We start from the raw sequence: 19,663 nt of genomic DNA on the forward strand, positions 1-19,663 counted from the left end.
CGACGACGCGACGACGACGACGACGACGACGTTGCTGCCGCGCATGCGCCGTGGACACCTTCTTCTCTCCCCTATACGGCGAAATTTCGAGCAGGGCCGCGGACGTCGCCATTTTGTCGGTAAACATGACGTTTTCATTCATCCTCTTGTTCATTTTCTTCGCCGTACGAACACTTACGACGCGCGGACACTCGCGGGCAAGCGCGCGCACACGCGCCGGGTCGCAAAACACCCGTTGAGTCGGCGGCTAGCGCGTTAGCCTGCGGCTCGCTAGCACGACGGGCGTCTTCGGGCTGACCCGCGACGCGGGCGAACTCGCCGTTTCCATGGTGAGCCATTGAACGTTCGTTCCATCTTCCCGCCGCCGATGAAATATTGGCGTCTCCATGGCAACGTGGGGGGGGGCAAAACTTAATGTTTGAGTTCAGGCTAATAGGCTACAAAAGCTCGGCAAGGACGCCGATGATTGGCCGAGACGGAGCACGTGACCGGACATCGCTTTGGTCGTGGGGGGGGGGGGGTGTTGTCATTGACCTAAAATGAGTTAGTTTGAAATTGATTTGCTGGAATGGTCTTGGTTTTTATGGCCTTTTTGGAAATCAATTCAAATAAACTCCATGACCGGATGCAAGTGTGGGGATTTTGGCGCCCCGCGAAAATCTCATTATAAAAAAGTGTGGTTACCGCCCCCACCTAAAAAAGGAGGGTTGTTTTTTGTTTGTTAGGCGTTCAATTTGATGTTCTTTTTGAGGTCTCCCAAATTGCTTTGGGAAATACTCTCGCAATAGCAACCGTTGAGAGGGGCACTGCTGCACGTGGCAGCACTCTCAGCCTTATGGGGGTGTATTCTCAACTCAAGTGGATTTCTCGAGCACCCGAAAACAACCGGCGCCGTCTACAAAGCGCCCGACACGGAGCAAAAAGAATTCGTACAAGCACAAAGCGTCAAACGGCTCCACTTGTCTGTAGTTGCCGCAAGACTGTGACGAAGCGCTAGCGGAAGCTCCTCAAGTCACTTCGACAAGCAGCGCGGCGCCGCATGTCGGGCGGAGCACCGGGGTCTCCGGCCGGCAAAATGTGGGCCGCGCTGGATGCGTACTTTGTATGCGCTCTTGTCTCGCCGTCGCCTCAGGACCGGGAAGAGCCGGCTCGGGAGCGGAGACGAGCGGGGCCTCGGCCATGGCGACCTCCTGGCAGGACGAGGACGAGGACTTGAAGGCGGGGGGGGCCAAGGGCCTCGGCAACCGGCCCAGGTTCTCCTTCTCCGAGATCAAGATGCTGCTGCAGCAAGTCCGCAGGAACAGATACATCCTCCTCAGTGAGTCCGACCGCCGGCGTCGTCCGCCGGCGCCAAGTTGCTCGAGCGGCGGTAGGGGGGGTTTCCAATTCGCGCCGCCCTTTTGTGCCGTCGTCGGGGGGAGAAGCGGCCGACGAAGCACACAAATATATTTCGAGGAGATTCGCGATCACCAAAAGGTAATATCGGCGCTTTATTTATGCGCCCGCCCGGTCCCGGACAGCCAAAGGCAAAAAGCTGCAAAAGCTTGACGCCGAGTCAACCGCGCTGGAAATGAAATTCAGATTCTTGAATAAATGGGACTATTTGAAAAGAAAAAAAAAAAAAACCCAAACAGGCGAAAGTGCGGGTATTCCGGGTTTGGGGGGGGTCAGCAACAAGCTTGTGCTCTTGCCACCTAGTGGTCAGGAATGACATTGTTGAGCTCGGACGTGCAAAACACGTCACAAAGGTGGGAAAAGGCCAATTGAATAACAACCCGCGGGTATGACGCATATTCGCCCCCCCCCCTCCCCTCCCAAAAAAGAAAGAAAAGTCCTCAACAACCTAACAAGCGAGCCTCGTGTCGTCCTTCAGGGAAGTTTAATCACGGCGTGTCGGCGGAGGCCAAGAAACAAAAGTGGGCCGAGATCACCGATCAGATCAACGGTCTGGGACAGAACCACAGAGAGGTGAGCCACGTCAACATCCGCCGATGGCGTGTCTTTTGGGGGGGCTTTGGGGGCCTTCGCCTTGGGCACACTTGGACCAAAGGCTTCATCTTAGAAATGGCAAGTGGGGGCGCGCCGCCCAATTTTCGCTGACTTTTATCGACGCCAAACGCAGCGCCGGAAGAGCAGCGGGCTCCATTGGGGGGGGGGGGGGTTCTGTTTCCTCGGTCATCGGCTGTGAAACGCGGGCTTGTTTTGTTGTTCGCATTTGTTGACTGCCAGAATTGCCCCCCCCCCTTCCGCCCACGCGCGCTTTGTGTCTCAGGTGCGGCAAATCATGAAGAAATGGGCGGACCTGAAATGCGACGGCAAGCGTCGGCTGGCCCTCCTGCGCGCTCCCAACGGCTCGGCGGGGAGGAGGAAGAGGAAGTCCCTGGACTCGGTGGAGAAGATGGTCCACGGCATCCTGCTGATGAGTCCCACGGGAGGTCAGGCGCCCGCCGCTCACTGGCAAAAAAAAAAAAAAAGCCAAAGTCTCTCGGCGGCGTCCGCTTTTGCCTGACGCGGCGGCGCGCTGTCCTCGCAGACGTTCTCAGCGACGCGGACGACCAAGACGAAGGCGCCGAGTCGACCGCGGCGGGCGGCAAGAAGGCCGACGGCCGCTACTCGTCCCTGGACGCCGCCAACAGCTCGCTCTCGCTTCCCGGGGGGCTTTGCCTGGACTTCTCGCCCCTCTCGTCGCCCGACAAGGAGCTGAGCGGTAAGGCCCCCCGCCGCCGCCGCCGCCGCCAGCGCCGCCCTCCCACACTTGTGTTTTTGTGCATTTGCAGGAGACCCCTTCCACTCGTCGGACGACGACGCGGGTGAGAGAGCCTTTTGCCGGGAAACGTCTAACGTCTTCCCCACTTTGCCGGGCACGAGAATCGCTTGCCCGCGTTTTGACACCTTCCCGTCTGATTGATGGAATGTCCAACGCGGTGGGCGTCGCTGCTTTACGGCGTAGCGAGCGCCTCGCAACACGCAAATCGGCCAACGTTGAGCGCCGGAGGCCCGCGCCGTGGCCATTTCCGATCCCGCGAGGAGGATGAATTGATCATCCCCCCCGCCAAAAACGATCCATCCGTTTGAGCGTTGATTGGTTGTGTTTGAACGTTGACGAAGGAGGCGCGTAGACACTTTGGCGGGAGCGACTTCTTTCTTTCCCCCCCTCAAAGTTGACGCAAGTTGTGAAGCTTGTTTACGCAAGACTTCCTCAAAGAATCCAAGTGCAAAAATATGATGCAATCACCCCGCCCCCTTTTTAAACAATTTTTTGATTCCTGATTTTGGGCCCCGAACGTCGGCCGCGTCAGTCACCCGCCCTTCTCGGTCTTTGGCAGAACCTTCCATGGACTGCGACGACAACTCCGCCTTCTCCGTCCAGTCGTCCTTCGCTCCGCCCAAGCTGGTCCACACGTACTCTCGACACAACCGCAACGCCGTCAGCACCACCTCCAAGGAGGGCGACGCCGATTCGTCCGCCGCTTCGCCGCCGCCCGCCGGCGGCGCCCTCGCCGCCGTCACCTCCTCGTCCTCGCCCTCGCTCCCGCCCGCCGCCGATGACTCCTCGCAGCCGGCGGCGCCCTCCTCTTCCCCCCCCTCGTCCGATCGGCGGCCCGAGCGCGCGGCGGCGGAATCGGGCGGCGGCGGCGCGCGGGCCGACCCGCTGCCGGCCGGCCGGACGGCGCCGTCGGGCTTGGCGCAGCTGGCGTGCCACAGCGTGCAGCAGCAGCGCGCCAGCCGGCAGCTGTTGGCCTCGGTGTCGCGCTCGCTGGAGACGCTGGCGCAGTCGCTGCAGCTGCTGGTGGAGAGCCAGCAGGAGTTTGTCAACGAGTCGCTGACGCTGCAGCGGGAGACGCTGGGCGTGCTCAAGACCTTCTCGGGCGCCGCGCTGGCCGTGCTGAGAGACGCCAAGGCGCAAGGCCCCGCCCTCAGGCCCGACAAGATGGACGCCGGCGCCTCGGGTCGCGCCACATGAGCCCGTGGCCGTCCCAAAAATATATATACACGGTATATCTCCTCGCAAACATTTGCCAAGGAGGCCCGGGCTCTGTAATGTCCCCCAAAATCCAAGTTGAATCGATCGGAAAGAGCTTTTGGGATTCGCCGAGACCCAAACAAGCTTTGAAACGTGTTTTTAGCATCCGATTTCCCGGGGACGATTTCTTTCCTTCCACAGAAGGCGAAAATAAGCTCGGCGGCTTTGGCCAAACAATTTCTTTGTGAGCGAGGCTTTGAAATGCTCCACTCGGTCTCATTGAAATGGAGCTGTCAAAAAAAAAAAAAGGTGCCCCGGAGCTTCCTGGACCAGTGCCGCGACCAAAGTTCCATTTCAAAGGCCCGGGTAACGGAAGAAGCGTTCTGGGAAGGCGTCAGGCGGCCAGAGGGGCCAAATTGGCTCCTTTTGTCAACACGGGAATTTGAGTTTGAGTCTCTCCGTTTGCAGCCGTGTTGTTGCTGTTCGCGGTGCGCATTAGCAATGGCGTTCTTCGCAGTAGTTGAAAAAAGATTGATCACAAAAACGTGAACCCGAATGAAGTGGTCCTGTCGTCGAATGTCCGGGCCCTAATTTGAACAAATGTTGACAGGTTTGTAATTTGCGAGGCACACGTGACAATAAATTGGTACCTCTCCGCAAAAGGCACAAAGTCTCGTCCTGGCGCAACCCGATGGGCGCACCGAAAGTTGTCAAGTCAAACGTGGCTTTGCTTGGATGCTCCTGCCGGTTTGATGTCAGACGCTCGCTCACGCAGAACGGGAGCGGCTCCGGCGCCCGGATGACAAGGAAACCATTTCTGACATGTTGATCGATATCCAGTGAATACTTTGAGGGGGGGAAACGTTATCCGATGTTTCCTCCCCGATCTGAAACGAAGTTTGATTTCACCGCGATCCTTTAGGTTTTGCAGGTTCTTCAGCCCCCGGCCCCGTTGGGACCAGCAGAGAGCACCCCGCAAGCATCCGGACGAGACTCGCGTCTCAACTATTCCAGCGGAGTTGCCCTGATCAACAAAGCATCTGGAAACGACGAATAAAGTTGCCTTGCACGTTTTGGTAGTGGGTGTTTTATTTGCACTTTGTTCACAATCGACAAGAACGGGGGTGTCAAACGAGGTTTGATCAGGCCCGCAGGATAATTTAATAATAATAACACATTTTATTGATAAGCACCATTCAAGACACCCAAGGACACTTTACAATAACAAAAACAATAAAACACAATTTAAAAGTGAAAAAATGCATAAAAGACACGGAATGAATATTTTTAGTGCCATTCAGGGAATATCCGCCAGGGGGAATCACTGTTTTGATCAAAGGAAAAGACAACATTGGTTTGATCAGAGAAGACGACAACAGCAGCCTCAGTCTGTCGCCGAGACAGACCCAGCACAGCAGACGCCATCAAGGACATGTGAATATTTTATTCTTTACACATATTATAGCGCTCACCTTAGTTTGTAAAATGGAGGCAGGGATTGCATTTAGATGTTATATGCTCGTGTAAATGGTTTTAAAATTCCTTTCTTCATCAATCTCCTTTAATCTTAAAAGAGCATTACTATATTTTTCAACACCAATTACTTGTTAAGGTTTTGTGCCTTTGTACAGTCGGTGGGATCAGTTGCAATGCATATACAGTCAAACCTCGGCTTTCATCCATAATCTGTTCCAGAAGGCTGTTCGAAAACCGAAACCACGCTCTTGTTAAAATTAAGATGTTTCCTGAACACGTCTGCTCACAATGTAAAGCAACACAAGGAAGCATCACTTCCTCTTCTACCCGAGGAAGCGTCGGCCCGAAAAAAAACGACCATGTATAGTAAGGCGTTTTTAGCCCAAAAAAACGGCCATGTATTGGAAGGCGTTTTTAGCCCAAAAAAACGACCATGTATAGTAAGGCGTTTTTAGCCCAAAAAAACGACCATGTATAGTAAGGCGTTTTTAGCCCAAAAAAACGACCATGTATAGTAAGGCGTTTTTAGCCCAAAAAAAAACGACCATGTATAGGAAGGCGTTTTTAGCCCAAAAAAACGACCATGTATAGTAAGGCGTTTTTAGCCCAAAAAAACGACCATGTATAGTAAGGCGTTTTTAGCCCAAAAAAACGACCATGTATAGTAAGGCGTTTTTAGCCCAAAAAAAAACGACCATGTATAGGAAGGCGTTTTTAGCCGAAAAAAACGACCATGTATAGTAAGGCGTTTTTAGCCCAAAAAAACGACCATGTATAGTAAGGCGTTTTTAGCCCAAAAAAAAACGACCATGTATAGGAAGGCGTTTTTAGCCGAAAAAAACGACCATGTATAGTAAGGCGTTTTTAGCCCAAAAAAACGGCCATGTATTGGAAGGCGTTTTTAGCCCAAAAAAACGACCATGTATAGTAAGGCGTTTCTAGCCCAAAAAAACGACCATGTATAGACATGGCTAAAAACGCCTTACTATACATGGTCGTTTTTTGTAACATACAGCCAGAACCGGAGATTTGATCAGGCCCGCAGGATAATTTAAAAGTGAAAAAATGCACAAAAGACACGGAATGAATATTTTTAATAAGGTGCAATTTGTGGAATATTTACACATATTATAGCGCTCACCTTAGTTTGTAAGGTGTAGGCAGGGATTTCATTTAGATTTTATATGCTCGTGTAAATGGTTTAAAAATTCCTTTCTTCATCAATCTAGTTTAATCTTAAAGAGCAGCTGATCCACTGAGTTGGTGGAAATACCGAGCTTCTGTCTAGAAGTCCAACCGCCTGGCCAGGGGCGGAGCCAATGCGGGTGGAGTCTTCCACTCCACATGCTGAAGGGACACCGTTGACGTCACCGCCTTTGGGTGACTGACTGCAGCAAGACTGGAACCCCCCCCCCCCTTCCCCTGCAATATCATGCTTGAGAAAATCATGGTGTGATCGCTTCCTTTCCTAGAACGGAACAAATTCAAGTTTGCACGTGACCATTTCACGGTGGTCCTTCTACTGTTCCCTTGGTGGCCACCGGCATGCACCGATCAAAACAAGAAAACTTTTCTTCTTTTCCTCCTCTGACTCACTACGCTGCAGAGGAACTGTCAACACCCTGAGTCATACACACACACACACACACACACGTTGAGAGTTTTTATTTTTGTCCAAAAACAAATGCAAATAAACATGAGATTGGTGGTTAACTAAGATCGATTCTGCAAATCTAATTGGCAAATGTTGACCGGGAAGTTTGTGTTGTCTGTCTACCTGTGCTGCGCCACCACTCGGCTCGAAACATTTGTTGCTTCTTGAAATGAGCAAATGCCAAACGTTAGCCCATCTGCGGCGCTTTCCACGATGCGGTGTTCTTAAGCTTCGACCCGGGCAGCCGGTTGTTATCGAGTGCGTTTGGATCCCGCGGCAGCAGGGCCACAAGCGCGTCCAAATGGTTTCCGGTGGATGACCTCTGCAAATAAAGCCACGAGGTCGTCGTTAAGCGCCTCATAGGACCACAGATTTCGAGAGCGCGCGTGAGAATGAAGGCGACGACGAGGGCGCGGATCCTCGCACCTGGCGGTCCTTTGGCGTTGCTAGTGTTAGCATTAGCGCCTGGCAGGCTTGGGCATGATAAAGACTTTGACGGGGTCGCTGAAGGCGATGGTTCCCTCCACGGCGCTCTCCGCCGGCGGGAGGCCGTCCAGGCTGTCGCTCCACGCCAGCTTGGAGTCGCCCGCAGAAGAGGAGCAGGAGGAGCTGTAGGCCAGCAGGAGGCGCACCTCCACCTGAGAAGGCTCTGAGACGGACAGACGGGGAGGGCGTCACGACTTTCAAGCTTCGGGTGGACCGATGTCGTAGCGGTCGAGGAGCCCGACGGGCGATATCGCTTTGCGACAGAAAGGAAAATACTCGACGAGCGGTTGAAAGCAAACGAGGCCGGGCCGGACGTTAACGGCTCCGAGCGAGACGGGTCGCGGGCCGGCGTCTCACCCGTCCAGGCGCCGTGCGACAAGTAGACCTGCGTGATGAGCCTGTGCCGCTGCGGTCCCGGCTTGCGGAAGTCCCCCGGCTTGGGGTGGATCACGTGACTCTGGCCGTCTGGATAAAGAACCTGGAGGGGGACATTTTGCTCGATTTTGGAAAAGCGCATTGGGCCGGAACCTCCCGTGTGACACTTTTTAAAAAAATTTTTTTTACCTCCACTTTGACAGAGTTGTGGGGGTCGCGGACGTGCTCCAGAGTAGCGTCGACGTCCAGCGCCACCACCAGGCCGGACGTGAACTTGAGCGGGTTGTCCGACTCTCCCGTGGGCTCGATGATGTTGGCTGTGGCTCGATGGATCTGCGCAAAACAATTCGGCACGTCAGGCTGTGACCAGGCTTCCGAGAGCTCCTTACAGTTAGTTGCTTTGTTTTGTCACCCCCCCCCCCCCACACCCCACCCCAATACTGTTTGTCGAGTTCCACGCTTCACTCCTCCTGCACGGATGCACGGCGAGAGGAAAAGCGATCCATTTTATTCACTCAGGCGTGATCTGACTTCTTTCATATCGAGTGCCGTCTGCCTTCTCCTTTTGAAAAAGCCGAGTTTAGGCGGCAAAGGCGATGGTTCCAAAAGGCCGTCACCTGAGGCGGAAGGCTGAGCTGCAGCGGGGCGCTCCGCCTCAGCGACGTCTCCAGGATCCGGAGCAGCTCGGACGGCTTGCGGGACGCCGGGCGCGCCGCCGCCTCGGCCAGCTTGCCGGCGAAGCCGTCCTGGAGGAGCGGGAGCTCGGCCGCAAACAGCCTGCGCGGGGGGGGGGCACCGAGGCGGCGCTCGTCAAAGCTCGGCGCTCGGCATGAGCGCGACGAGGCGGAAAACGCACCTGTGGAAGCCGTCCAGCTCCTGCAGGAACTTTTCGCAGGCGCCGACGACGACATCCTGCCTGCAGACAAAAAGCCGACAAACACATTTTCCTTCGGCGCGGCAAAATGCTTTGACCAAACGGAAAACGGACATGCGGCAAACTCGAGCGAAGGCTAATTTCAGGAAGGATGGTCCTTGTCGACTCGCAAACATGAGCTGGCGGGCTTCATTTGGGGCAACGCTGGTCGCATTTGCGAAAAATGAATTCAAATTGACAAAGGCAAGGGAAAAACTGCCCCCCCCCCCCCCCCCCCCCTTGAGAAGGGGCCGCAGATGGGCGGGAATCCCCCTTCCGGGATGAGCGTGCGGCAACGGATGGCGAGTGGCGCTACGGAGCGCTGGCGACAAGAAAGTCCCTCCCAGCAGAAGCGAGCGACTGACCCGTGTGCGCTGCGCGCGCTGAGAAGCAGCTGCAGCGCTTTGGCCTGCAGCCGCACGTGATGGATGACGGCCACCTGGCCGCTCTCCAGACCGCTGTACATGAACTCCAGCTTGTAGCTCTCCTCCACAACCTGCAACGCACACACACACAAATGTGAGCGGCGCGCACGCAGCGGGGCCGGAAAAGCGTCGGCTAGCTCGGGTGCTTCGCGACCTGTCGGGTGGCCGCCAGCGCCGTGCCGCCGCGCTCGGGGCAGAGCGGCACCGGCGTGTTCCACAGTTTCTCGTGCAGAGCCTGAAGGAAAAACACAAAGGCGCACGTCACCGTCAGGGCAACCGCTTTACATCCATCGCGGTTGGCTCCATTTCTTTTTGGAAACCAATGCCTTCGACAGAAACGACTTTTTCAATGAACGAACGCTCCCAAGGTGAGGGGTTGGGGGGGCGGGGGGCAACCATTGTTTGGGGGTTTTTTTGTTTTGTTTTGGGCAGGCGGGCTGAAGCAATCTTGTCGCGGGGCGACCTTGAGGAGGAGAAGCTGGCAGCGCAGGTACGTGGCACAGAAGTCAGCGGCTCCGGCGAGTTCCGTCTGCAGCTGGCCCAGCCTCTCTAAGTCACTGACACACACGCACACACACAGAATAAGTAAACAAACTAGGGATTTTAATGAACCCCCCCCCCCCCCCCAAACTAAGTCACCGAGTTCCAAAGCAGAAGGATAAAAAATCCCCAGGTGGGTTTGGAGCCACGGGCTGCCGACATCTGTCCTCTGTCTGCCAAACTTAAGTCACGCTGACTTCCACCAAGTCCGCGCGTGTGTGTGTGTGTGCCTACCGGATGGTGAAGATGAGCAGGTCCTGAGCTGCGGGCGCTTCCAGGTTGTGGATGGTGCTTACGCGGTCCAGACTTTGCCGCAGGAAGAGCCGGGCCGACTCCACGCCTTGACAGTCGGCGGAGTCCGAAGCCCGGACCTGCTTCCTGCCCGGCAGCTGAAACGGAAAAGCAAAAAGGACTCGGGTCGGGTGGCGGGTAAAGCGAGCCCGTCAAATGGCTTTCGTCGGCTTAATCGCGTCCGGCCATCTACGGAGGAGCGAGCCGCGCCGGCGCTTCTGACCGGCAGGGGCGGGACCAGGTGTGACAGGCTGTCCCTGAGGTAAGCGTAGTGTCTGAAGGTGTGGTCCGAGAAGAGCGCCGGCATGGTGCGACACGACTTGGCCGCGTTGAACACCAACACCAGAACGGCGATGTCTGCCGTCGCCGTCAAAGTCAACAACAACACCGACGGCGACGACGGACACGGCGACGACGACGACGAGGAGGAGGATACAGGCCGGGTCGTCCATGTCGGGTTCCGGCGTGTCAAAGTAAGGGTGCGTGCTGAGCAGTTCCGGGACCAGCGGCAACACCAGCATCGGGTGGCGCCAACCCAAAAACTTCAGGCACCTGCCGAGAGAAAGACTAAAGTTTGGACGGCTCCTTTTAACGCGGGCCAATGTCAGCGGTCTCACTTCCACACGGAGTTGCGGTCAGCGGGATACTTGTTGAGGTTCTTGAGCAGCTCCAGCAGGGCCAGCTGGATGCACTCCTTGGTGGACACGTTGGTGTAGCACAGCAGCTCGTGCAAAGCCTCTCGGATGTCGCGAGACGAGTCCTGAACACGCGCGGCGCTCATTTGCCGATAGCTCGGACAAGAGACATCTGAACTCTCTCGGCGAAACATTAGGACGCCTCCGGGTCAAGAGTCTGGATGAGCGAAAAGCGTTTGCTCTGATCCCGGAGTACGGCGAGCGCCTTTTGCTCAAACGAGCCCAAGAAAGTCCAAAGCGGCCGGGCCGCAGCGCAGACTTTGATGTCCGCTGACGTCTTTTCCCAAAAAGTCACGACGGAGTGCGCGAAAAGAGCGACGGAGCCCGACCGGAAGGAGGCGGCGGCGGCGGCGGCTACCTCCAGCACGGCCAGCACCGTGTCCAGCTGGTCCTCCCTGAGCGTGATGTGCGTGGAGATCTCTCGCAGCACGTGGATGGACTGCAGCCGCACCTCCTCGATCTCGTCGTTGAACATGTCCACCAGGAAGTCCAGGCACTTCTCGGCGAAGCCGGCCGACGAGCCGGCCAGCCGGCACAGGGCCTCCACGGCGGCGATGCGCACTTCTGCGGCCAAAGCGCACGGACGCCGGTCGAGTCTTTTAGGCGGCCGGGGGGGAGGGCGGCGCCGGCGCCACCTACCGAACATCTCGTCCTCCAGGCCGTGGACGAAGGCTCCGCAGGCTCCCGAGGCGATCAGGTTGACCGTGTTGGTGTCCACTTTCTCCTTGGGGGCGTCGTCGGCCCACTTCCTGCCGGACGAGAACTCGCCCGAAGCGAAGAGCTCCTTGGCGCGCTCGTGGGCTGTGCGCTTCCGCTAAAAAAACGTGCCGGAGAGGAGGTGAGATTCACCTAGATTTTTTTTTTTTTTGGTTTGCTGCTTGGATGGCCACGCTTCCCTCGCTGAGGCTTTGACCTCTCACACTTTTTTTTTTTTTAGCTCTCACCACTATCTTCTTCAAAATTCACTCGCTGCCATTGACGGCCACGGACGTCGAATGAGCTGGCGGTCCCGCGCCGCAATTCTTTTTTCCAATGCTTGATTTGCTTTCGAATCGAGGGATTTGGAAAAGGAGCTTTCCTCTCTTTGCTCGTCCCCGGAAGTGATCGTTCGTCGGGTCGGCTCAGTGGAAACCCGGCGGACCGCGGGCGGGACGACGCGGTACATACGCCAAATGATTTTCCTCTTTTTTTTCCCCCTCCCCGGATGATCATCGACTGGCGGTTAACCACGTCCGCTTTCGGCGTCACTCTCCTACTTGAATTTCTTTTTGGTTTCGAAATCCCCCCTCCACCTCACGGCTGGCCCGGAGAGCACTCCGAGGCGGACCGAGCAAGAATACGCCGCGTCATATTCCCAACCGCGCGGCTAAAGCCACATCGGCATGCGGCGGCGGCGGCGCGGTCGCGAATGCGCTTTTCTGAACGGGCCGTTTCACCGCTCCCAAAAAGCCCGCCGCCTCCGTCCTGTCCCAACAGAAACTCGGGCTGCGCTGCATACACGGGGGTATAAAGACCGGCGCGCCCTATTTTGGCCGTTGGGCCGCGCGCGTCCACTCACCCGCAGGTCGGACATCAGCTTCTTGTCCAGCGTCTGCTCCAGGAAGTGAGGACTGACCTGCGACATGGAGCCCTGCCCAGCAACAAACAAAAGTGAGGAAAGGAGGAGGAGGAGGACCACCGCGTCTACCTGCGGCCTTTCACATCGGCAAACGCATTCTTTGCGGATGACTAACGCCGCGCTTTTGCCGATGAAAAGGGCCAGGACATTCGGCTGTTCCTGCACTAAACAAACAAACAAAAAAAAAAAACGGCGTTTGTGAATGAGGAAAACAGCAGCCGATCACAAAAAAAAGAAAAAGAAAAGCACATACAGCGTCATCTGAAGCTAATCTATGATCAAACTTCCCGATGAGTCCCTCGAGGGACCATTTCGGAATTGAAAATTGTCCAGAAGCTCCGAACGAGGAAATAAGCCTCCGCGGTGATCTTTGGGTTGAAGCCATCCAACACGAGCGCAAAGCAATCGGCGAGGCGCTCGCCGGTGTGCATTTTCAATTGGAGACGCCGTCCAGTTTTGGAACGAAGGGCCCGCGACCAATCCCGGGGGAGGAGGAGGAGGCGGACGCCTCACCAGCGTTTTGGCGGCCTGCACGCGCACCATCCACGAGCCGTCGCCGACCATGTGGCTGATCTTCCCGAAGGCGTCGTCCACCAGGCGGATCTCCTCGTTGGACGAGGGGATGGGCACGATGCTGAGGGAAGCCAGGGAGGGGAACGCCGAGTCGACGTGCGAACGGACGAAGGCGCCCCCGCGCCCGTCGCCCGAACCGAAGGCGGCTTTTACTGACCTTTCCGGATACAGGACGCTCAGCACCCAAACCATCTGAACGGCGGCGGAGCGAACCTGCTCGTAGTCGTCCGCCAGCAGCCGGCACGCCTGCGCGCGCAAATTTCAATTCCCGCGAGCAAAGAGGAGCGGCTCGCTTTTGATTTCGTCGGCTTCTCTTATTTGGCGAGTTGCGCTCTCCTGCGACGGGCCCGGTGTCTCACCTGCTCGTAAATCACCTGCTGAATCTTGGTTCCCCGCTCGTGCAGCTGCAGCTGGAAGACACGCGCGCACGCAAGACAAGAGTCAGGCCGCCGGCGCGGCGCGGCCGAGGCGAGCGCCGGCTACTACCATGGCTTTGAGGGCCGCCGCGCGCACTCTGGGGTCCTGATCTGCGAAGAAGTCGCTGATGACCGTCGGCACGTCTCGGGCGCCCCCTGAGCAAACAAACAGCTTTCTCGATCGCAGACCGGCGGCCGGGCCCGCGCCGAATTCTTTCCGTGACCGCGCCGGCAACCGCAAACGCCGGTCTCTCAGATCAACCGTCGCCGCCGACGTGAATGGAAAAGCGTCGCGGGACGGAAAGAAGATCCGGCGATACCTTTTGTGCTCAAATGTCCTTTACAAGAGAGCAATTCCTCCCTCTTTTCGCAAGGGAAGATTCAACTTTTCTTCCGATCTTTGGCAAGCGCCAATCATCCCAAGGAAATCGAGGGGCGGTACGGCGCTCGCGGCTCGGATCGCCTTCCCGCGCGGAGCTGCCACGGCTCTCCGTTGCGGCTTCCGGCACGCCCGCCACCCTCGCCGCCCCCCCCCCCCCCATTTGCCCTGCGACCGGTCCTTCTATACCAGGTGAACCGTTTTGAACCGAAAAAAAAAAAGCCTCCTAAAAACGACGGAGTTCCCCCCCCCCGTTTATCTTGGGATACGCGGCGGCGCCCCCGCGCGGACTACGCGTCGGACGGCGCGTCTTTCGGGTGCCAACCCACCGGCGGACGTGCCGAGAGCCTCGCCGTCCGCCGCGCCCACGCGTCCCAGCAGCTGCAGACATTTGGTCCTCACGCCGAAGGAGGCGTCCGACAGATGCTCGCGGGCCACCTCCGCCAGCCGCCGCCCCACCGACGGACTCTGCGGAAGCTGAGCGCCCACCGTCAGGAGGCTGTCCAGAAGCTGCGCCAGAACCTGATGGGACTCTGACACACACACACGCGCGAGCGCGGGCGTGGGCGTGGCAAGGAGGTGCCGATTCGGACGAGGCGGAAGGCGGCGACGGAGCGGGTCTCACTCTCGTTGGCCACGGCGGCGACGAGGTCCTCCGCGATGCAGTCGGGACTGAAGCCCGGCGTGGTGGACAGGACGCCCAGCAGGGACGCGATTTTCAGCCGCACCGAGTTATCCGCTTCCTGCGGCCGCAAACAAAAGCCAGCCTTTATTGCCGGGGGGCCCGACCGCTCTGGATTTTTGGGGAGGGCCAAATGTGGCGGCTGAATAAAATCCCAAGAACGGATGTGATATTGGCCGTTTGAAAAAAAAAAATTGGTCAAAGAATGTGGGGTTTTTTGCCTTCCGGTGGTGAAGCAACAGAACGCAAGTTTGACTCGCGGCCTTTTGGAAGCGACGTGCCCAAACTTGGCAAGCCGCCCACCACTTTCTTCGGCAGACGTGCAAGCAAAATGTCATGACAAACGACTTTGAGTGGTCCCGCAAGTGACGAAGGAAGGGAGTGCAATTGTAGTGAGCAACCGCGCAGGCCAAGTTCGTTTCCACAGCAGAAAGAAAGATGGCAACCAAACACGGCAGCCTCTCGGAGGGGAGGGGGGGGCGCCCTCTATGTCGGATCGGGAACCATTACTGCTCAAATTTGCACACGCAGGTGTAAAATGTTGACTTTTTTCTTTTCTTTGAAGAGCATGTCGGGAAGAGAAGTGAAGAACGGCGACAGGAAGTGACATCACCATCGACCGTGAAGTCAACGGTCGCGCTGACGGGCAAACGGCGACAGTACCTTGTAGTAGTGTTCCAGGAGGATCCTGACCACGCCCTCCACGCTCTCGGCCTCCACGGGTTTGCGGGCGAAGCGCAGCAGGAAGTGCAAAGCGTCGGTGGCGTTGGCGGCCTTGCACAGATCCACGTGAAGAGCCGCCGACTTGCTGGGCTTACACAGACGAAGCTTCTTGGACGCGACTTCTTCGGCGGGAACCTGCGGCGACGAAATGGAGCCCGACGCTTTGAGCCACGGCTTACATTTGTTCCGCCATCACGCCGGTGACGTAAAAACACTCGGACGTCAAATCGCCTTTCCCCATTGCAATGAAACGCCGATCACCCGTTTCGGTCTCAAAAACTCACTTTGAAACACAAACTCTGAAAAACTGAAATAACGTACAACTGCAATAAATAACACATCGCTCAAGGATTATGACGCTACCGTGCTAGCCTGAGCCACCTCGGGAGAAGACGGGCAGACGGCTTCACTGTTCTTCAGCTCATCTCAGTTCATCGGTGCGGCGCTAACATTCGTCTTTCTTTGCAAAGGGTTACGACAACGTGTGCTGGTGAATAAGCAACATTGGCGTTTGGATATCCATGGCACGGTTCGACCACATCCATCTCTGAATATATCAAAACCACGGCACCAGTAACTGGATCGGATGGACATGAAGGGACACGCACGATATGGCGAGCAAAACGTTGATGTCCATAAAATCCAGTGATTGATGCCGTGGTTCTGATATTTTCAGCGACTGGTGTGAGAAGCAACGCTAAGCTTTTGAACGCGTCCATGGAGCGCTTTGGACTGCTGCGTGTCAGAAATGGGTGCATTTTCGCCGCTTTTAAAAGAATCAAAGCTTTCTTCATATTTGCCCCGAGAAAATGATGATGATTCTGCGTCAATGGAATGGTGTTGAACAGATCTGTCGGATAATGTTTCGCTCGGGTCACGTAAGAAGAAGGCAATCTTTGTGCGGCTGTTTGTCGTCCAGGGCGGCCGACGGTGACGTCGGTGTTGTTTTGCTTGTCGTCTGCCTCACTGTCGTCCCTCGTTTGCTCGGACACTCGCGAAGGCGCGACAACACGCGAACGGGCTGCTAGCACGCGACTTTGCTTTTCTTTCCCTCGGGGGAATTATGGGCCATGGTTAGCAACGCCGCTTAGCCATGAGCTCACTTAGCCGGTTAGCAGCCGCAGCCGTCCATTTTCTTCGCGGTTAGCGCTCAAACGTTCATCGAATCGGCGCCCGAGCGCGATTTCGAGCGAGTCCCACCTGGACGACTCTGGAGAATTCCTCATACACCCGCTTTTTCAAATGCGCCGCCATGTCGGCAAAACAAAAACCAGGAGCGCTTAGAACAGGTACCGGTCCCGCCGCGTCTTCCGTAGCTACGGCAAGCGAAGCAAAACGCGATTTCAAAACGACCGCTGGACAAATGTGATGTTTAAGTGGCTTCGGTGCGCTCTCCGGTGGACAATATGAGCATCAAAAGTTGCCTTCATTGCACCTCGCCTGTTCCCAACCCGTTCTGCGTTTTAAGCGTGTGGGAGCGGTAAAGGTATAGGCAGGTGGGGGGCACAAAAATGGAATGCAGGTCTATAAAGTATCCCGAGGTAAAACGAGGGCTCACCGGAGAAAGTCTTTTACTTTTTGGTCACCAGAGGAGTGATTCCGTCAGTCTGCCGCAACAAAAACACAGTGACAATCTTATCATCCAGAGCAGCGTTTATTTTCCTTCCCATTTGCCCTCACTCAACGCTTCCGATCAACGTCTCACGAGATGGGCCGTTGAGCCCCTTTGCACACGCGAGGAGGAGGCAAGATTTGGCCTACATTGCGGCAAGAACGAAGGCGGCTCGAGCCGCGCCGGCCGTCACCACCAGCTGAAGGTGAGCGTGTGGAAAAAGTCGTAGCTCCGCGCCAAGAAGTTCTTCTCCATGACGTAAGGCTGGACGTGGACCGCGTAGCCTTGACTCCGGATGTCCTTCTGCACGCAGTCCAGCAAGTCGGCGGCGGTGGGCCCCGTGTTCCAAGGTCCAAAGGTCACCACCGAGTCCTTGTTGGCTCGCAAGCTGCCGATAGCGTTGTCGTAGCAAGCCAAGTCCTCCTCCGTGCGCAGGACGCAGACCACCATGGTCGAGCGGCGGCAAGCCACCGCCTCCGCCCGGGCGATGCGGATCAAAACCTGCGGGGGGGGGACAACAAAAACGGACTCGGCCCTTCTCAAGAGTTTGGAAAACACGACCGCTGACTTGAAGCGTCGCGTCGCGAGCAACTGCGGACAATTGATTTATGAGATCCATTTTTTTCAGGAAGAACCGATTTGTCTCCTCGCAGTGGAAGGTGTGGCGAGCTGAAGACCGACCTCAATGTTCTCCTTGTAGTGCGGCACTCTGGCCAGGAACTGCTGGCGGCCCACCATCTCGCCAAAGAGCACGGGACTCTCCTCCAAACGCTTGGCCAGCGCCGTGAGGTTGTAGTGCAACGACTCCTTGTGAACCTGGCGGACATCGGCACGGGGGCTACGTCACTTCACGTGCGAGCCACATACGTCTTCGCAGCGCTCGACTTCCTCTCCTCTTTCCAAAATGGAAAGTCGTACATCATGACACAATACTTTTATACTCGACACACAAAAAAATGGACTCTGTCAACTTGTGAAAGCTAAACTGAGAATAGGCGCGCTTCCGTTGTAATCGGTTTTGGACCGGAAGCAAATGTGTGTGTGGGGGCGGGGGGGGGGAGTGTGCCACGCCGAGGCCGGCGGTACCTGCGGGATGTTGTGGACGGGCAGTCGTTCGGACCTGAGGAACTCCAGGACGGCCCCAAAGTGTTCCCCGTGGCGGTCCAGGAAGTAATGCCCCTGCGCATCCTTGGGGAGCTTCGGCGGCCCGCAGAACCACTCGGCCAGCTTGGACTCGGGGTACTTGGTGAGCGTGCCCACGCTGGTGCAGAACCTTTGGCCCCCCACGTTCAAGTGCACCACGCGCATGTGCTGAGGACAAAGACAAACGATGAGCCGCAAGACGAGTCCTTGCGCAAATGCGGCTTTCGGCTTGACTTTGGGAAGCTTCCGCGTCATCGGGGGGGGGGGGGGGGGGGTCCTCGCGGGCCGCCGTCCTGCCGGTTTTCCGGCTCTCCCGGGACCAACACGCCCGATTCATATCAGCAGGATCGTTCTAATGCTGCTTGGGAGCCCATCGCCCGAATCAGGCGCGTTGCAGCCGGGAGAGCTGCGACGCGCAGGACGGTGGCTCTCCACCTTGCCCGATTCAAATCCATGTCCTGTATTCGGTGGACAGTACACGTCGCTTACAAATTGGGAAGACGGTCACCGTGAAGATAATGGAAGGACGGATACTTGGCCGAAAAGTCTTATCTCGGAACCAACTTCCCGTTCTGATACGGCAAAAGCAAAGCGGCTTAACGATGCCGATGTTTATTTTCAATTTCCCTTTTCAGGCTTTGTCTGCGCCACTCCGGATCAAGTCGAACCACTTTTTTTTGTCGTTGTTTGCTGGTGTAAAACAAACGTCGGCGCGATAATGCATCCGACGCAACGACGGGAAAAAGTTGTCGGAGCGCCACCTGCTCCTGCGGCGGCAACACCGCCCCCCCCCCGACACGGAATTGTTACTTTTCACGTTCCGCACGAAACGGATACGAGGCAGCTTTGTTCGTCTTACTGGAGGCGTGTGTTCGGCGCTTTCGTCGTCGGCTTTCGAGTACACTCGGTTCATGTTTGCTCCGCCGTCGAACAGGTGCGGAGGGGGCGCGGCCTGACCCGGATGTGGCCTTGCTTCAATTTACGCGAACGTTGATGACCCGAAAAAAAGGGCGGTGCCTTGACGTAACGCCTGTCCGATTTTTGACGCCCCTCCCCCCAACCCCATCCAATGAAAGAAATCGCAGCCGGTAAAGTCCTCGTCTTATTTGTGGACAACGTTGGAGATCATTTCTACTCAAGGGTCCGCGAATATTGCTTACATTCGTTGAGGCAGAAAAGTGCTTTATCAAGCAAGCATTCACTTTTATTTCAAATACTTCGTTGAAGAAACAATTCATTTTTGGTCATACTGTAGTGCCCAAAGATCAGTCGACCCGCCCTCCCCCCAAAAGAAGAGAATGGATGCCATCATTGTAGGAGGGATTTCACGTTTTTTATGGCCGCCACTAAAGAATTGTAAAGAAGTAGCGCATGAGCGATGCAGCGCCAAACATCTGTCCATACGTCCTGAACCCAGTCAAATAACATTCAACAAAACACGCCGACGCGTGTTGAAAACTAAGAGCGGCCCCCCTATGTCAGGACTTGAATGTCCATCCAGGAGGACACTTTCACTCGCCCGCCGAGTCCTCTGTGGCTCCGTTTGCAGTTTCAACGTGGATTGTTTTTGGGCAGGCCGCAGGAAACCATGTGCTTTGCTGTCTGGAGCCTTGGCGGGGTCCGAGGCATCCGCGCTTTCCCATTTTCATGTCGGAAAGCTTTTACTCGGCTGACAAAGTGAATCGAAACAAAGGAAAA

The 19,663-nt window shown here is 56.4% G+C and overlaps 2 protein-coding genes and 1 long non-coding RNA gene across 4 annotated transcripts; 2 read left to right on the plus strand and 1 right to left on the minus strand.

The window, feature by feature from the left end:
• On the plus strand, positions 1-5,038 carry LOC147196826 (uncharacterized). The gene is made up of 7 exons (XM_086124847.1): positions 1-119; positions 1,133-1,318; positions 1,874-1,968; positions 2,273-2,435; positions 2,534-2,707; positions 2,778-2,810; positions 3,327-5,038. Exons 1-7 carry the CDS (start codon positions 44-46, stop codon positions 3,962-3,964), a joined length of 1,365 nt encoding a protein of 454 aa, XP_085980973.1. The 5' UTR covers positions 1-43; the 3' UTR covers positions 3,965-5,038.
• A 46-nt stretch (positions 5,039-5,084) lies between these two features.
• On the plus strand, positions 5,085-7,157 carry LOC147196827 (uncharacterized). The gene is made up of 2 exons (XR_015102414.1): positions 5,085-5,398; positions 6,670-7,157. It is a non-coding gene; the product is annotated as an uncharacterized LOC147196827 (long non-coding RNA).
• ints4 (integrator complex subunit 4) lies at positions 7,091-18,967 on the minus strand. 2 transcript variants are annotated; one of them, XM_086124825.1, is made up of 27 exons: positions 18,825-18,967; positions 17,909-18,133; positions 17,504-17,638; positions 17,099-17,323; positions 15,151-15,345; positions 14,431-14,548; positions 14,135-14,338; positions 13,497-13,582; positions 13,370-13,420; positions 13,168-13,256; positions 12,951-13,071; positions 12,378-12,449; positions 11,459-11,633; positions 11,178-11,383; positions 10,742-10,884; positions 10,561-10,676; positions 10,348-10,481; positions 10,068-10,222; positions 9,757-9,850; positions 9,448-9,528; positions 9,234-9,364; positions 8,812-8,871; positions 8,573-8,732; positions 8,145-8,288; positions 7,938-8,058; positions 7,521-7,743; positions 7,091-7,416 (listed from the first exon to the last, which is right to left on the minus strand). In XM_086124825.1, the coding sequence occupies exons 1-26, from the start codon at positions 18,876-18,878 to the stop codon at positions 7,553-7,555; spliced, it is 3,486 nt and encodes a 1,161-aa protein (XP_085980951.1). In that variant the 5' UTR covers positions 18,879-18,967; the 3' UTR covers positions 7,091-7,416; positions 7,521-7,552. The 2 variants fall into 2 exon arrangements, with proteins under 2 accessions (XP_085980951.1, XP_085980950.1); XM_086124824.1 differs by lacking the exons at positions 17,099-17,323; positions 17,504-17,638; positions 17,909-18,133; positions 18,825-18,967 and adding an exon at positions 16,411-16,577.
• Between the last annotated feature and the right edge of the window lie 696 nt (positions 18,968-19,663).

The sequence above is a fragment of the Hippocampus guttulatus genome, chromosome 12, assembly GCF_054856545.1.
Source record: "Hippocampus guttulatus isolate MCC_2025c chromosome 12, RoL_Hgut_1.0, whole genome shotgun sequence".
In the NCBI taxonomy this organism is placed as follows: domain Eukaryota; kingdom Metazoa; phylum Chordata; class Actinopteri; order Syngnathiformes; family Syngnathidae; genus Hippocampus; species Hippocampus guttulatus.

Excerpts from the sequence above, each read along its gene's own strand:
- LOC147196826 (XM_086124847.1), top strand. The coding sequence starts at position 44 with ATGCGCCGTGGACACCTTCTTCTCTCCCCTATACGGCGAAATTTCGAG. Across the intron at positions 120-1,132 it reads CGGACGTCGCCATTTTGTCG|GACCGGGAAGAGCCGGCTCG; the intron begins GTAAACATGACG and ends CCGTCGCCTCAG. Across the intron at positions 2,811-3,326 it reads CTCGTCGGACGACGACGCGG|AACCTTCCATGGACTGCGAC; the intron begins GTGAGAGAGCCT and ends GGTCTTTGGCAG.
- ints4 (XM_086124825.1), bottom strand. The coding sequence starts at position 18,878 with ATGAACCGAGTGTACTCGAAAGCCGACGACGAAAGCGCCGAACACACG. Across the intron at positions 13,072-13,167 it reads AGCGTCCTGTATCCGGAAAG|CATCGTGCCCATCCCCTCGT; the intron begins GTCAGTAAAAGC and ends GGCTTCCCTCAG. Across the intron at positions 8,289-8,572 it reads AGCTCAGCCTTCCGCCTCAG|ATCCATCGAGCCACAGCCAA; the intron begins GTGACGGCCTTT and ends TGTTTTGCGCAG.